The sequence below is a fragment of the Thermobia domestica genome, chromosome 2 (genome assembly GCF_964235325.1).
Source record: "Thermobia domestica chromosome 2, izTheDome1.hap1.1, whole genome shotgun sequence".
NCBI lineage: Eukaryota > Metazoa > Arthropoda > Insecta > Zygentoma > Lepismatidae > Thermobia > Thermobia domestica.
Window position 1 is genome coordinate 86,872,851 of NC_137455.1, and position 16,368 is coordinate 86,889,218.

Here is a 16,368-nt window from a genome sequence, read left to right on the forward strand (position 1 = left end):
TAATCTAAATATCTTTTATGTAAACAACAATCTGAACACACTAGTATACATTTATTTATATATATATATATATACGATGGAAACATCCATCAACAGTTTAAGTCTGAAAAGTCCCTCTTTGACAAAGAGAAACAGATTCTGTGTACAAATATAGATTATTTACAATAGTTGTTCCAAGTCTTAACATATATGATTATATATATGAATATATATAATATGTACATAAATTCACACAAATTACAAAAAAGTCTCTCAAACTACAGATCAGTTTTTGAATTCAATCTGAAGAGGAATTACACGATTTCCTCACTGTTGAAGTCTTTGTACAAAAGAAATAGTCAAATGACCATCTGTATACACAATAATGACTTTGGCCATTATAAAAGCGAAATCTGCTTGATTACGAGGCAAGCACGACATTCATTTGCATTGTTACTTTATCTTATTTATTTTGTTGCCTTACGTGACTAACTTCAGAAAGCATGCAATCTCCACGCAAAGTGAACAAGCTTGATCAGCTTTCCTTCCTTTATTTTTTGAGCAATGACCGTTGACTAATTGTTCTGCAGTCTACAAGTTTGCAATACTGTAATGCCAAGACTTACTCTACCTATTCTGTTTTAAAATTTCTTTTCATCACAAAAAGTAAACCATACCAAAACATCATACAATAAACCGAAACCACATTTTAAATGCAAACAAAAAGTATCTTAACAAATTACAGAACAGAAACAATATTACTGGCCCCTAATAAGTTAAGTACAAGCTGGATTATTAAAAACCATACAACACTACTCAACATTTATGAAAAATTATAGCTAATTACGTAATGAAATGCTAATGTATTATATTACAAATTAGATCTCTTTGCATCATAGAATTACCAAACCCACTTCTTCCTTCGACGATCATCCTTAATACTGACTTCATTGTCATCTCATCCACCGTTCACACTGAAAGAGAAAATATATTGTGTAAATGAAACAATATATTTCCATACATTTAAATATCACACAATAATACATATACATTAGTGGAAGCGTATGGCTCACCCAGTAACGATTCACAAATCTGGACCGAAGTTTTACAAAGGAAGACGATAGTAAGTGGCAGTAATTTCGACATCGCGCCCGACATTTATTGTAGGATATTCTGAATAACATAAGATGTTCAAAAAACATACATTCATCTAGAAAGCACATGTAACTACCTACGAGGGCCAGTAACTTTGGCGTAGCTGAACGATGGCCATGTCGTATCTCGGTTGCCGGTCACGGCAGTTTTACATCGATAGGGTTTCGATCTCGAGAACTAGCAGGAAAGGATAGATGTATACTGTGGAAAGCACGATGAGTAGAGACGCGCATTATCCTTTGGAAGATGGGTTTACGCAGCGTTCACACGAGGTTGAAGACATGACTAATGTCACGAATTACGACGGACTATTCATATTATTCTGAATGAACACCATATGCGAGTGGTATGTAAAGCTTATTGCCCTCTATAAAATAAAACCAGGTGTAGCTTCTGCCTGGCATCGTGTGATCACACACTGGATTTTCCCACTTATTTAATCATCTATGGATATGCACATGACTCTCAAAGTATCCGACACCGAAATGATTCTCATCACTAAATACCACCGGCCTCCCTGCGCCTTGTTTCACCACTGCACTCTCCCGACTCCACCGAAGACGTTTTCGGTGATGACCAAGTGTCAGGAGCAGTCTGCAATGGTGTCTGGTAATATTTTACCACTAGTGAAATTATAAATAAACCTGTATGTTTTGTAAAATGAGGCATGAATACTCGATACCAAAGTTATATTATTAACAAAAGCACGCAAATCAAAAGGATAGTTGACTTGAGCTGAATTTAAACTTCGACTCCCAGCCAGCAATATTGGCGCCCAAGGAAGTGTGTTTTTCTTGTGCTCAAATAACACCCAACTGACTACATAATATTAGTGGAAACTCCTGTCCTGCAGATTTGCTAAAATCTTGAATAAAAATTCAAACGCAACACTAAACTAGTTATTGCTTTCCGTCGTTTAAAATGTTTAAAATCTTTTTTAGCACCAAGATTATATATAATACATAGAACTACAACTTAACTGATCCGATTGTGTTCATGTCCTTTATAAGGGGCAAGACTACAGAGGACTAGACCTAAAGATTAAAATGGGTTCTGAACCACTTTAATGCATCTGATGCTCGACGTTAAACTAACCGAATCTTGTGCGACATGCTCGCTAGTCGTTAGATGAGGGATGAGGTCTACAAGGGGTTCGTTACACGTACTTCCACGAACCCGGATCTACCGCTGCGAAAGTGAGAACGTTACAATCTTGAACTGAACAATATGGTCAGTATTTCGCTATATTAATATTATCTGTAAAATAAGTATCAATAGTTGCTAATAGAAAGAACCTATAATACAATGCTATTTATTTTATATTTTAATTTACAAACCTGCGACACGTCCCTATGTCCATCCAAAATTTGGTATTCACTAAATATATTTTTAATGTGTTGATACATTAACTTCTAGAAAATGATTTGGATACCATATTTACTAACTGTATCTTACACTTTAAAAATCTTTTTGATTTCATATCACTTGACTTGGAGCAAATTTACTATATACTCAATATTCTTCAGAACATGGAAAAAATGTAATATACAAATGAAGAAGAATAGTCGATTATATATTCGAAATATCTAATGCTTTATATATATATATGAACATGTGAACATGTCACAGGTTAGTAAATTAGGATATAAAGTATCAATATAGTTAGCTTATAAATACTCAACAGTAGCAACATTTTTCAAGTAATAATTTTACATTGTGTATTGCTATGCTGTAAAATTGGTATACTTCCCGATATTTTGAAAAATGTACTAAGCTGGAATGAAATTAATTAATATATTTCATAAAACGATATAGCGCAGTTAATCAACAGCATTTTCCTATCAACACAGATACTTTACACAACAATGAAATGCTAAGAATTATGAAATCTGATTCATCGATTGCTGTCTTTAACTGTGTTGTATATACATGATTAAATAAAGGAATCCTTACGCAGATATGAAAAAACTAATTTTTCTACCAGAAAACAAACGCTATTACACAGCACTAACGCACATGTATTTTCCTTAATCTCTTTTATCAGATATGCAGGAAGAAAAAAATTGAACAGACACAAAATTACGACTCCAGAATTATACTGGGGTTGGATTCCAATATGGAGCCCAAATTTATGTTCCGCTTGAGGGCTAACTAAAACCACAATTTTGCATTTTATTCCATCAAATATTAAAACTTCCATTTTACCCTCTACCTTAACTCCTCAAATCGTGCAACCCACAAAGCTCTATTGTTTCCAGTACAAAAAGCCCCACAGAACGAGTCTCTCCACTAACACTTCCAATCTCACATTTTGACCATCATACTTAAAATACAGGAATCACTACTTATGCATTATCTCCTAGCCCCCTAGATGTTACTTCTCAATACTAAGTTTACCTACAGTCTCAGCGCTCACAAAGAATACGTAAAAATACATGCCACAAAAACCCAGCGCACAATTCCTAACCCAACTGTTTCAGTTCATGTTTACTATCGGTAAGTTCACATTTGAAAATAGCCACTTCAAGTAAAAGGAATAGCTCCAGATAATTTATAATACGGATCCATGGTCAAATAGCATTGAACTATTCCTAAGCAGTTTTCTAATTCCTAATATGTGACTAAATGACCTACCACTGCTGGTGCTACTAAATGACCTACTGAAGTTAACTAGATACAAAGTGCCTTTAGTTGTATGGAAACAGTTCATGAAGATGAGTCGAAGCAAAGAGGTGATATACAGCTAAAGAGAGGCCACTATGACCTGGAGTATCCATTGGTGCACAGCAAACGAATATGCTCGATTTGTTGGTGTGTTAAAGAGTACGGTCCAGCGTCTCCAAGGAATGGTCATTCGAACGAAAAACGGGAGTCAAAATTATGGTCGCAATAAGATCCTAGGAAAACAAGCAATGAATTTCAAGCTTTTAAACCAGACAATAATTGTCGCACTCCGCGAATGTAGGCCTGCCTCAATCAATTTTCAAAGGAATATTGCGAACGGAACTTCATACAAGTGAGACTTGGAGCCAAATACTACGAAAGAGGACTTTATTCACTTCGGCGAATGAATAGAGCTTGTTAATGGACTCAAGAACACATACTGTATAATGGACTGTAGGGGACTGAAAACACGTAGTGTGGTCCAACAAGTCGCGTTTTAGTCCGTATTTTACCGATGCACCGCACAGAGCTCACTGAAAGCCCAATAAGGCATTTCACCTGGAGTATGTGTGTAAAGGATGTTGTTCACGTTGGAAGTTGTTTCTGAGATAGTGTGAGGATGGTTTTTCGTGCACGACTGTGGTCCAGTCATAGAGGTGAAAGAGAACATGAACCAAATTTTCTGGGACATTCTCAGTGACCAGGTGTTTTTTCTCCTCAATACTTTTATGTTTAATATGCAGTGGACATTATCATCTTCCAAGGTGACAAATGTCGTGTTCAGATAGCTCAAATCGTTCGTACTGCAAGAACAATCAGGGACCTTGTTACACCTGGTTACATATTCAATTGAAAATCTGTGGGAGTATTAGGGGCACCGGGTCAAACGCAAAAATATGCATTCCCGTACTTTACTAGAACGCTGATGAGATAGTGGATTCACAATGTGAAATACTTGCGATGTCTCTTGGAATAACTATCACAAAACTTCCAGGCCAAACGCAATGTTGTTATTAGGTGACTAATTTGTTAACAGATATGATTCATAGTGCAAAAAATCACCTCCGTAACGTCTATTCTGAATTTCCTCATTAGAATCATCCTTGCCTTCATTCTCCAAAAAATTCATGAATCTTGTTTATCGTATGGGCACCTGAAAGGATTTTTTTTTCAATTCTCCACAAATCTTCACACATAATGAAGAATACAGGGCAAATTCTACAACGTTGATGTAGAATCCATCCTATATTCAACATTAGTTTTATCTTCAAGCATTTACAAGACAACATACACTTTCTACCTTCCAGTAGCGACTGTTTCATTCTCATTTATATCCTTAAATGTACACATTAACTGTGAAACCCTAACTATTGTTTCAATCTGGATCAACAATCGGTATTACTGCAATGCTTCGACTTCATATTAACCTAACCGCAGGATACACAGTCCATTCGATCACACCACATCTTCTGCGGAAGAATTTTCAAGATCCTTGTTATAGTATTTTCCGAACGCAGGGCAATTTCAGTGCTGCGTTCTAAGCCCATTATCATTCAGCCTGCAGGTAAGAGCACAACCATACAGACTCCTGATCCGAAGTCAATCAGTAATTTCCCAAACGCACTCATTACGATATTTAAAAGAAGTCCTTACCCATTCTCTGAAATCCAATTCTAGTACTAACATGGTCCACTCGTAAGAACACCCATAACTCCTTAATTCTATCTTTTCCTTAATATTTACCTATGAAGACCAGCTGGTTTCAGTATCACTAATCATACCGAACGCATCTATTTTTCTCGACTAACCTTCAATCCTACCTCCAGGCTCTCTATCATACCTTAAAATTACAAATCACTTCCTATCCATTATTCGCTTCATCACCGAACATTTACGTTCTATCATCCTGTCTCAATATATCTAACTTATACACAAACCAGTGGCGGCCGGTGGATTGTGATTTTGGGTGCTGCAGTACCAACGATCGGAGATACAAAATATAAACTGGATTCACTGACTAATCACCATAACTTTAGATGCAAATGCTATGTGATATGTGAAATTAAATAAAATTGTTTTAAAAAAATAAAAAAATACAGAACATCTTATCCGATTATTCACCTATTTAATTAGCAAGTCCATTCTCCTCTTTCTGATTGGAGCAAATCTGCCTAATACATGCTTTATCAAGTCTTTTTCGATGGAAAGCATAACCAAAGTGATAACTTTTCTTGGGACATTCAATTCCTTAAAAATGTCAATTCTTTTCGATGTGGAAAAACGCCTTTCTCCTTTTGCTGACGTCATAGTACAGTTAATATTAATTTCTGAAGCTTTGTAGATTCACTAAATACTTTTTTTCTAGATTACTGCGAACATTTCATTCTAGCAAACCCAGACCCTGACAGTGATCCAAATTCCTCTACAGCTTAGACTGAAGACAGTTCGTGGAAGAGATTAATGTTATGAAAAATGTAAATTGAACACACTTTATTCACAGTTTATCCACGAAAATTTAAAACAAATTGTGGAAGTATATCTAGTGCAAACAATATTGCTGCTATACGATGTCCTGTGAATTTAAACGAATTTTTTCAAGAGCTGGGCATTTTTTTTTAAAAGTTACTTACAAAAGTCATGGTACAGAATTCATTCAGAATTTGTAGGTTATTTATAGATTTAGAGCACACAAAATGCAATTAAATCTAATAAAACAAAAAAAAAAAAAAAAAAAAAAAAAAGCTGATTAAAAAAAAAAACTGATACAAAAGCCAAAACAGCTGATACAAAAGAGTTATCTAAATCGTGAATGTCACATATTCACCACACACACATACGTAAAAGAAAAACTACATTCCAAATCATCCCTCTTGGTTGTAAGCAATGCACAATGAACACTATATACTTCCACATGAGGTGAAACAATGCTTATCATTGTCATACGTTCTGGAAAGTAAACTTTGAAACCCGTCAGATATAGGATCAGCATGTAACAAAAGCCAAAAGTCGAAGGACGTCAAAACAAACAGCACTACCAGTTCTACATCCAGAAATGTTTGTTGGGAAGGGTCCAAAGTATTTGAGAGGGTCCAATACGTCTGTGTAATATCGAACCTGTCTTATTCTGCACCCAAAAAGACGGTAAGTAATTCTTAATTACTGTCACCTATATTTTAAGAAAAAAAAATGATAGAACGATTATTTTTATAAGAAAGAAAAAAAAAGAGTATATGATGAGGCGTAAAAAAAAATATTTAGCTTACTCTGTTAAACAAGTATAGTTCGTTAAGAAAGTCTACAAATGTTAGTCGAGTTTTGAAATTTTTGGGAGGCCCGGACCCGATGACCACCCTCGTGGCTGTACCCCTGACCATTGTTCGAAATTCAATGTGGCGTTTCACATCATAGTTTTATGTGGAAAGTTATCAAGAGCATAAAATACATTTATTTTATAAAAGAAATATGTATATAGTGAAATATTATCAACACAGGGGGGGATTCTATATTTTACTTATTGATATTTCGTTCACAAATTACTTTACAAGAAGCCTTCATTATCTATATAAGCTGAGAGTTAACTTGTAAATGCGCATTTACTTTCATTTGTTTTCTGCTCTACTACATGTTGTCTTTCTTATTTTATAATTTGCGATCACTACAAGGTGTTAATGAACTACACCGACAAATTTTAAAAGGCGATTCCTCACATAAAAATAAGAGAAAAAGTTCATATGGACCTATGGCGAAAAGTGCATAGTTTCACAGCTAGAGCTGTCCAAAATCGCGAAAAAGCCAAATTTTAATTGGCCCTATTTCGAATTTGAGAGACTGTGGATGGTAGTCCTTATCATCGTAAAGGAAGTGACGAATACGCAATCCAAAAATGCATATTTCATTAATGTTCGATGGGTGTACAGACTATTTACTGCGGGTTGAAATTCCCAAACATGCGATCAACCGAATTTTGAGATGTGCTCTGACTTCATGATTGGTCCAAAGTAGGCAAACGATAAGCCTTGATAGCAGTGAATATGGAATTCTTTGGCGAAATGTGGGAAGTGTTAATCATCGTCAGCAGCACGGTCTCTCGTACTCGGGAAAACGCATGGTGCTTTCTTTCACGCTTATAAGTGAAGAAAACGTGAAATATACCGTGACGAAGTACATATCATCACACGTTATTCCGAACACAAAGAAACATGGAGCTCACGGTTCCTAATACTTTCGCCTTCCCTCCGAAGCACTGGATGTCCATTGTTGTCAAGGCTTACTTCCTGTCTACTTTGGACCCTTCTTGAAATCCAGTGCTTCGTCACGGTATATAAATCCAGTGCTTCGTCAATAAGTGTAGAGGGTATTTCCTCGTATCTGAAAATTCTATTGAAAACATATCTGAGAATTACACCTTGTAGGAAATACCCTCTACACTTATTGACAATTGATGAAATATACATTTTTGGATTGTGTACGCGTTGCTTCCATTACTTTGATAAAAACCACCATCCACAGTTTCTGCAATTCGAAATAGGGCCTATTGAAATTTGGGTTTCTCGCGATTTTGGACAGCCCTAGCTCTGAAACTATGCACTTTTCTCCATAGGTCCATACGAACTTTTGCTCTTATTTTGATGTGAGGAATCACCTCTTAAAGTTTGTCGATATACGAGGGTCATTCGGAAAGTAAAGAACGTTTTTGTATAAACACTTTAATAACTGATATACAAAGGCGAAATTTGCGTTACATACTATGTGATACTTGAGTTACTTTTCGACATAGTCGCCGTGTAAATGTAAACACTTGTCATACCGTGGTACAAGTTTTTCTATGCCTTCGGCATACACAGTTGCCGCCAAACTGTTGAACCAATTACTAACAGCTTCCATAAGTTCATCATCACTGCCGTAGTGGCTTCCATCCAAAAAGTCTTTCAACTTTGGGAATAGGTGGAAGTCACTGGGGGCTAAGTCTGGACTATAGGGTGGATGCTCCCAAACTCCCCACTTAAACTGCTGAAGTAAGTCCGTCGTCAATGTCGCGGAGTGAGGACGGGCATTGTCGTGGAGGAGGATGACGCCGCTGGTCAGCAATCCGCGCCTTTTGTTTTGAATCGCGCGGCGAAGTCGACGTAACGTCTGACAGTAGGCAGCTGCATTTATGGTCTCACCTCTCTGCATGTAGTCAACGAGCAAAACACCCTTACGATCCCAAAAGACCGTAGCCATAACCTTTCTGGTGCTCAAAATTTGTTTGGCTTTTTTCGGCTTTTTCGGAGAATTTGAATGGTGCCATTCCATGGATTGGCGCTTTGTTTCTGGAGTGATGTGCGAAATCCACGTCTCATCTCCAGTAACAATACGATTTAAAAGTTCATCGCCATCCTTATGGTAATGGCTGAGAAAAGTCAATGCGGCTCCCATTCGCTTGGTTTTGTGTTCCTCCGATAACAGTCAAGTCACCCACCTTGCACTAATTTTTTTGTAACCAAGTTTACCACTGACAATTTCGTACAACACAGTTCTTGAAATTTCAGGAAAGAATTCGTGCAGCCCATCAATAGTGGATCGCCTATCCTCTTGAATTTTCCGCTCAATTCTTCCTTTGAGTTCGTCAGTCACAACAGAAGGCCGGCCCGAGCATTCCTCATCGTGCACATTCGTCCGTCCGTCATTAAACATAATGCACCACTTACGAACTGATGCTTCATTCATTACATTTCCATACACCTCAGTGATTTGTCTATAAATTTCTATCGGACGCACTTTTCTTGCATTCAAAAATCTTATCACACTACGAACCTCACACTTGGCGGGATCAGTAATTGTATCGCACATTTTACAGTCGCACAGCGAAGCAATAACGGACCGTAGCGGATCGCAGCTGGTGCCAGACTGAGGCTAAAGCATGCCCAGGTCAATAACCCAGCGGCAGCGAGGGTGGAGGAACACGCGCACGCGCTAGCGCAAAACGTTCTTTACTTTCCGAATGACCCTAGTATCTATCTATCTATCTATCTATCTATATATATATATATATATAATTGTCATTATATTGGTTTACTTCAGATAGTCCCGTAATTTAAAAAATAAATTCCATTTGTAATTGGTAGTGAAATAAAATTCAGAAATCTTTTCAGCGCGAAAAACCTTCTCGTTGACTGGAAACCGTGCCGCGTTGTTACAGAAGCACTGCAACGTCTAGAGCCTTTAACTTTTGAGATAGAGGAAAGGAGACTTTAACATTCGCTCCCATTGCCGCGCTGTAGAAATCTGGTGCTTGTATGCTCGCTGCAACGCAATATAAATTAGAGACTCTGTGGTGGATTGTTTTTCACTTTTAAAAACAGATTAATTATATATGGAAGTATTAAATTTTTTTTTTCTGTTCTTTACTACTACTACTACTACTACTACTGCTAATAACATACTTTTTTTCTTGAAATACTTTGATCGTTGCGCAACCCAACAATACTAACATTAGCCGCCACTGACACAAACATTCCATTTACTCATGATCACACGCCAGCTGAAAATTTCCTGAACACACGTCCCCAAACTTTGACATAGCGCACAATTACTAATTCTAATTGCTCACTTTGTCTCAATCATAAACAATTACAACATTTAAGAATAACCAGTCTTGAAATCAACAGAACTGCCATAGATGCTCCGCATCACTTCCCTCAATGCTAACTTAATGTAGCGCCCGGAATAATCAATATCCCTCATACCACTTCAACTTTTCCTCTGGCTTCGATTCAGACATTTTCCTAATATGGATCCACGACCAACCAGAACTGGACCTCCAATCCTAAACTGGAAGTCCTCAGTCAAACCCACCAGGTCCTCCAATGTAGTCGCTTTCCTATACGCGGATGTCCAACTTCAGAAAAGACATCTCTTGTCTCATATACCATAAAAACTTAGCAACAATTTTATTTCAATATATCCCAACCTAACATCAAACGGTCCTACCTTGTGTCTTGGCACACTTCCCCAGTAAGTAATCTCAAAATCCCTTCCCAACACTCTTCCATGTCCCTCATTACAATCCTATTCGCGAACCGCCACTCTGGTCTTAACAGTTTGTTTATAATATCCTACCTTATTACACTCACTCCATATTCCATACCTGTCAACTTTTTTTTTTTTTTTTTTTTATTTCATTATTTTGTCCGCTATATTATTTGTATGTAATTCTTTCATTTATTATTCTTTCGTTTTCCTGCACTCTTATCGACTCATCCTGTCCCATTAGTTTCACCTCCCTCACTTTCAACCTAATACTATTACACGAACCTTGCATTCCAACTGGCACCTACCTAACTTTATGCTTCACATTTTTTTTTCTCCCTACTTTTCCCTTCTATTTGATGCTTTGCGAAAGTGCTTATAGCAGGGATGCAAACAACCGGCGGGCGAGTGGTTCATGGGTGCGAGCGAGTTTTTAATATCACTAATAAAATACCAAAAGTAAATGATTTCTATTGTAGGATGTCGGCGAGTAGCTGTTTTCTTGGACTAGTAAAACTTTGTTGCTTATTTGCATCCCTAGCTTATAGCATACTTTTATAGTTCTAGTGGTTATTTTTTCACTGTTTTCTGGTATCTCACTTTCCATTCTCACTTAAGGATTTCTTTTTTCCATTCCCACATAAGGATTCATATTTTCCAATTTCCATCTCTATCTATCTATCTGCGTGTGTATATATATGTGTGTGTGTGGGGGGGGGGGGTCACTTACTAAGTCATGATAATGTGTCACTGACGTGATGAATCCTGTTTCCTAATGATGCCACAAGATTGCACCAACGGTCTAGGAGTACGAAGGATGATGCGTGCAAACCAGTGAGAGAAGAACAGTTGTGAAAATGGACGTGAGTCAATTCAAGCAGCGTTCCTACATCAAAATAGAAGCGGTAAGAATATTAGGGAATGTCACAAGCATGCTTTAGAGGAATGTATTTTATCACACACAATTATCGTCAGCTGAGCAGCAAAATTTCAAAAGTAAAGAGTACCGACAGGATGCCAAGTGACCTTTCAAACCGAAGCTACTCAAGCCCTGACAGATGCAAGTTTGGAGGAATATAGGTGGCAGTCGTTACTGGAATTACAGACATGCTCGATCAACTGTTTATAGAATTTTACTAGACGATCTAAAGAGATGCAAAACTGCTTTAAAGTAGGTGCAACATTAATTGACACACATACCACGAGATATGACGTATGAACCTAGAGCTATATAAACGTGAAGATACGTCGCTCTTGAACTTAATGGCTACTATTCTTGAAACGTGGGCCCGGTCGTACGAACATGAGCGAAACGAGCACACTTGTTTGCCACGAAGATAACCATTTCTGGTGAAGTTAATTGTTATTTTAACTTATGACGCACGAGGTGTGATATTTTGTTATAACCCTTACGATAAAACTGTGAGTGTCTAATATTATGCTTAATATCTACTTTGCACACTGAGTAAGTTGGGATAATCGTTCTACTTAGCTGGACTCCGAAATCATCCTGCAAAACAATGCAACAGCTCTTGCCTCCGAATGATTGATAGTTTGGGCGATCACTTTCAAGATTGTTAATGTGGTAACTGTTCATATGTGACTCAGGTAATTGTGAAGAACTCAATATGTCATTGTAATTGTGAAGAACTAAAACACTGCGATGAGAAGTGTAACAGTGTGTTTGCTACTGTACTTGATCTATCACCCATCACAATTCCTACAAAGTACCTTCAATAGAAATACCGTTACCGTGGAAGAGAGGTAAAGCGCTAATTTGGGACTTTACAGGTTCAGATACGTTCGCTCCTTCCAATCTCCCCTTTTCTTCGATTCATGCGGGAAATATAGCCAGCCGAAATGAAACGGAAAAACGGAGAAAATACAGTAATCTTGCGGATAAATATCATTTTATAACTATCTCTATTAAATCCAGTGGTGCGTGGGGCAGAGAAGGTATTAACTTTATAAAAGAAATAGGCAGACGGATCACGCAGTTCTCTGGCGATGACAGAGCAAGCACCTTTCTCATACAAAGAATAAGTATGGCAGTTCTAAAAGGCAATGTCACCTCAATACAGGGTACCATACCCAAAGGCAGAGAACTAGAAGTATTCCTACTGTAAGAATATGTTTATTTCATTGTTTTTATTTAATGTTACCATTTTATGTTCATCCAAATATTTTCCATTTGTTTGTTTTTAATTTTGTTTTGCTGTTTTTATCAGTGTGAAAGTTTTAGGATTTCCTAGATACACCTACTGTGTTGTTAAGCTTAGACTAAAAATATTGTGGACACAGAATATTTGTAAAATTTCGTATTTCAGTCATTATACTTTCAAATATATATACTGCAAGGTCTTTGCCCGAAACCTATGGTTGCTCTGACAGTAAAAAAAAAAACCTCGAAAATTTACAGGACGCTTACATTACATACCTTGGTCGAAACAGCTTGGATTAATATAGCTGAGGAGATCGTTTTCTGACATCTGGGCAAGTTCTTGAGGTACGAGACCCTCTTCACACTTCTTGGGGCAACCATCAGCAGTCAATGTCTTCTTAGCAGCTCCATCGTTCAAGTTTGGAACTGACAAATTTGTTGCTATCTTATTCTCTCCTAACTGCTGCATTACAAGTTGCTTCCCTGCTCCTGCTGTAGTACTCAGTTTCCCAGGTGAAAAGCAGGGAAGACTTGGCCTTTTCGAACTCAACACCATTGGGTCATTCAGTTCGCCTTTGGATGCTACTATTTCTCCTAAAGCTTGGTCAACAACGCGTGCCATGACTCGTGCTTGTTCCTTCAGTGCAGTCTCAGTCTTCATGTTCAGTCCAACAGAACTCAGAGAAGAGTTAACAAAGTTTGCAGAATCTGTAGAATGGGAAACCGTTTCTGTTAAATGAGCTTTATTTATGGGATCAGGTACTATAGCAGTAAGTCTATTTTCCACACCAGATGTAGCAAGTGATTGTTCGGCACTCACCAACGATGGTTCTGTAGATGTACTTTTGTAGCTGGGAAGAGACCCTTCGCCAAGGACAGACGTTGTAACGACACTCGGGGAATTCGACTGAAGCAAAGGTTCCGAAGGCTGAGAAGGAAGTGTTGAGGGAAGGGCAGTTGTTACAACAGACTTCATAGGTATGGAACCACAAGGAGCAGCCGGAATTTCAGTTTTGTTTGTCAGACTTGAAGTAGGTATTGTGTTCACACTGATGAGAGAAGTTGGCAAGCAAGAGAAGGGTTGCTGTACCTGTGGAGGGGATTTGGCCTCCTGGGAAGTCATCATGGCTGTTGACTGAGTGATGATTAGTGATGGCTGAGTATTGATTAAATCTAAGGACTGTACATTTTCGCTAACTAACTGATTCACTACGAGAGATACTGAAGGACACAAAACTTCTTTGGAGGGAGATGCCTGAATGCTGGACTGAACATCGTTAACAGACAGCAGCGTAGGCTGCGTTACTTCAGTAAGTACTGCGGATGGTTGCTGCTTGTTCAATACAGGTTGCGTATCTGATGAACATTTTGTCCCAAGATTATGTTGAGAATCAATTAATTGTTTACATGAATTCAAAGTTGAAATCTGGGCTTCTGGAAGTGATTCGCTAACAGTTGCAATACTTTTAATTGAAGAGCTCGGAGAATCCACCAACAATGAATGATTACCAATTTGTGACGATGAGTCGGTTATAATAGGGCTACACCTTGAAACTACTAAACTATTTTCGGTCAAGAGCTGAGAACTTAAAGACATATCTGGTTTGCTGGAATCTACGATTAACGATGGGGATGTGTGATGTCCTGATTCGGTTGTACCTGTTGGGTTTTCAATGCGAGACAAAAATTTCTCAACGCTTTGCCCACTTTGTGCAGGTAATGATGAACCTCGATTTTCCTGCACCAACTGGCGAAGAGTCGCTTCCATACATGCTGCAGATGGCGCTTGGGTGCCCGCCAATTCCGGTAGTGTCCCTACAGTGGTTGCCCGTGTAACAGAAACAGTTTCACTTAAGTGCGAATTAACCTGGAGATTTAAACTGGGCTCGCATCGTTGCAGTCCAACTGCAAGCCTTGAACTCTCATCTTCTTGTAGCACGCGTCGGCTATCGACTTCTTCAGCAACACCCATTGTTGCCAATGTCGCAGGGCAAGTTGGTACAGTATGAAATGAGTTATTAGGAGACAACTCTGGTGAGCTTTTCACTGATTCTGGCGAACTAACTGCCATCTCTACTTTGACATCGCTGTTGGTAAGAACCGATATTGGCCGCGCAGGTTCGGGATCAACACTAATAGCCTTCTTCCCAGACGTCCGCGGTGCAGGCAGAGTTGCTTTTTCCTCTTCTTGTCTGTTCTCCACTAATACAGTCTTCAGTCTCTGAGATGACCACATCATCATAGGTTCTTCTTTCACTCCACCTGAGGATACACAAAATGTTTATTTTTAAAATTAAGAATACCTTGAGTTACAAAATGAAAATTTGGACATATCCTAAGACTACTATTTTCAATGTGTACTTAAAAATTAACTGTATTCCTGATTTATTTAATCAAGGGAAATCTAACAACTGATGAACTAAAATACCATACTGTTTTGGATACATTTTAAAAGACTTAACTTTATATATATAGGGCGGATCATATTTCTTGATACGCCCTTGTAACTTTTAAATTAATAAACAGAAAACTCTAATTTTCTATTATGCGAATATCAACTGGAGGACATTGTTCGACATACTTTGCGACAACCTGTTAAGTGTTGTCAACCTACGACAAATTAGTATTTTTTTTAATGGCACTACGGGTATATCAGGTTATTATGTATTTCAAATCTAAGTGTCAAATGAAAACTTACAATATCACATTTGTTATCCAATGTAGTAAACTAAGGACGCTTCAGTATCACAGACAAATTTTGAAAGCCTCTACGGTAGTAACAACAGGGACAGATGGTCCTACAGCTCGCGCGGAAAGTATTGACGCCTAATGCTTAGCATCAATATTTTTCGCGTTTTTACACACCATCCGTGTATTTCTTTAATGACACCGCAGAAAGTATTGTCGCTCGCTGGCAGGAAAGACCTACCTGTAGTGTTTTTTTTTCTGTGTAGTAACAACTTTCAACTTGCTCTGGTGGGTCGATGGGATTACTTGACGTGTGCACGTGCTCTTGGTATTTCGTGTAATTTCGTTGCTGCAATGTGTGTATTGTGATCTCATTTCTTTGTGATAAGATGCCTTACTCCGCGTTGAAGCCTGATGAAGGTGAAGCGGTGACTGCCCTGTTTAATGCTGGTAAAAAATCCAAAGATATCTCTAGGTAACCGAGTTTGAAGCTAAGAACAGTATAACGTTCGGTGAAACGTTTTAAGGACTAAGAAGAAGTCAAAATGCCCCGCCCAAGACCAAAGTTTTTTAGACCTAGGAAACTGTCTCAAAGAACGCTAAAGATCATGAAAAGGCAGGTGAAGAAGCAACCTTCTTTAACAGCTAGTGAATTAAATTAAAACAATCCTGCATTGCTTGGGAATGTGTCCCTTCGGACAATGCAGTAC

At 38.0% G+C, this 16,368-nt stretch overlaps 1 protein-coding gene across 2 annotated transcripts in view; it reads right to left on the reverse strand.

The window, feature by feature from the left end:
• Nucleotides 1-16,368, reverse strand: part of NFAT (nuclear factor of activated T cells 3) — a 110,119-nt gene continuing 93,751 nt past the window's right edge. For both annotated transcript variants that reach the window (XM_081743686.1, XM_081743694.1), the window contains exons 12-13: nucleotides 13,247-15,232; nucleotides 1-953 (exon numbers count right to left, since the gene is read on the reverse strand). In XM_081743686.1, the coding sequence (XP_081599812.1) occupies nucleotides 949-953; nucleotides 13,247-15,232 (1,991 nt within the window). In that variant the 3' untranslated portion in view covers nucleotides 1-948. The remainder of the gene's footprint in view (nucleotides 954-13,246; nucleotides 15,233-16,368) is intronic.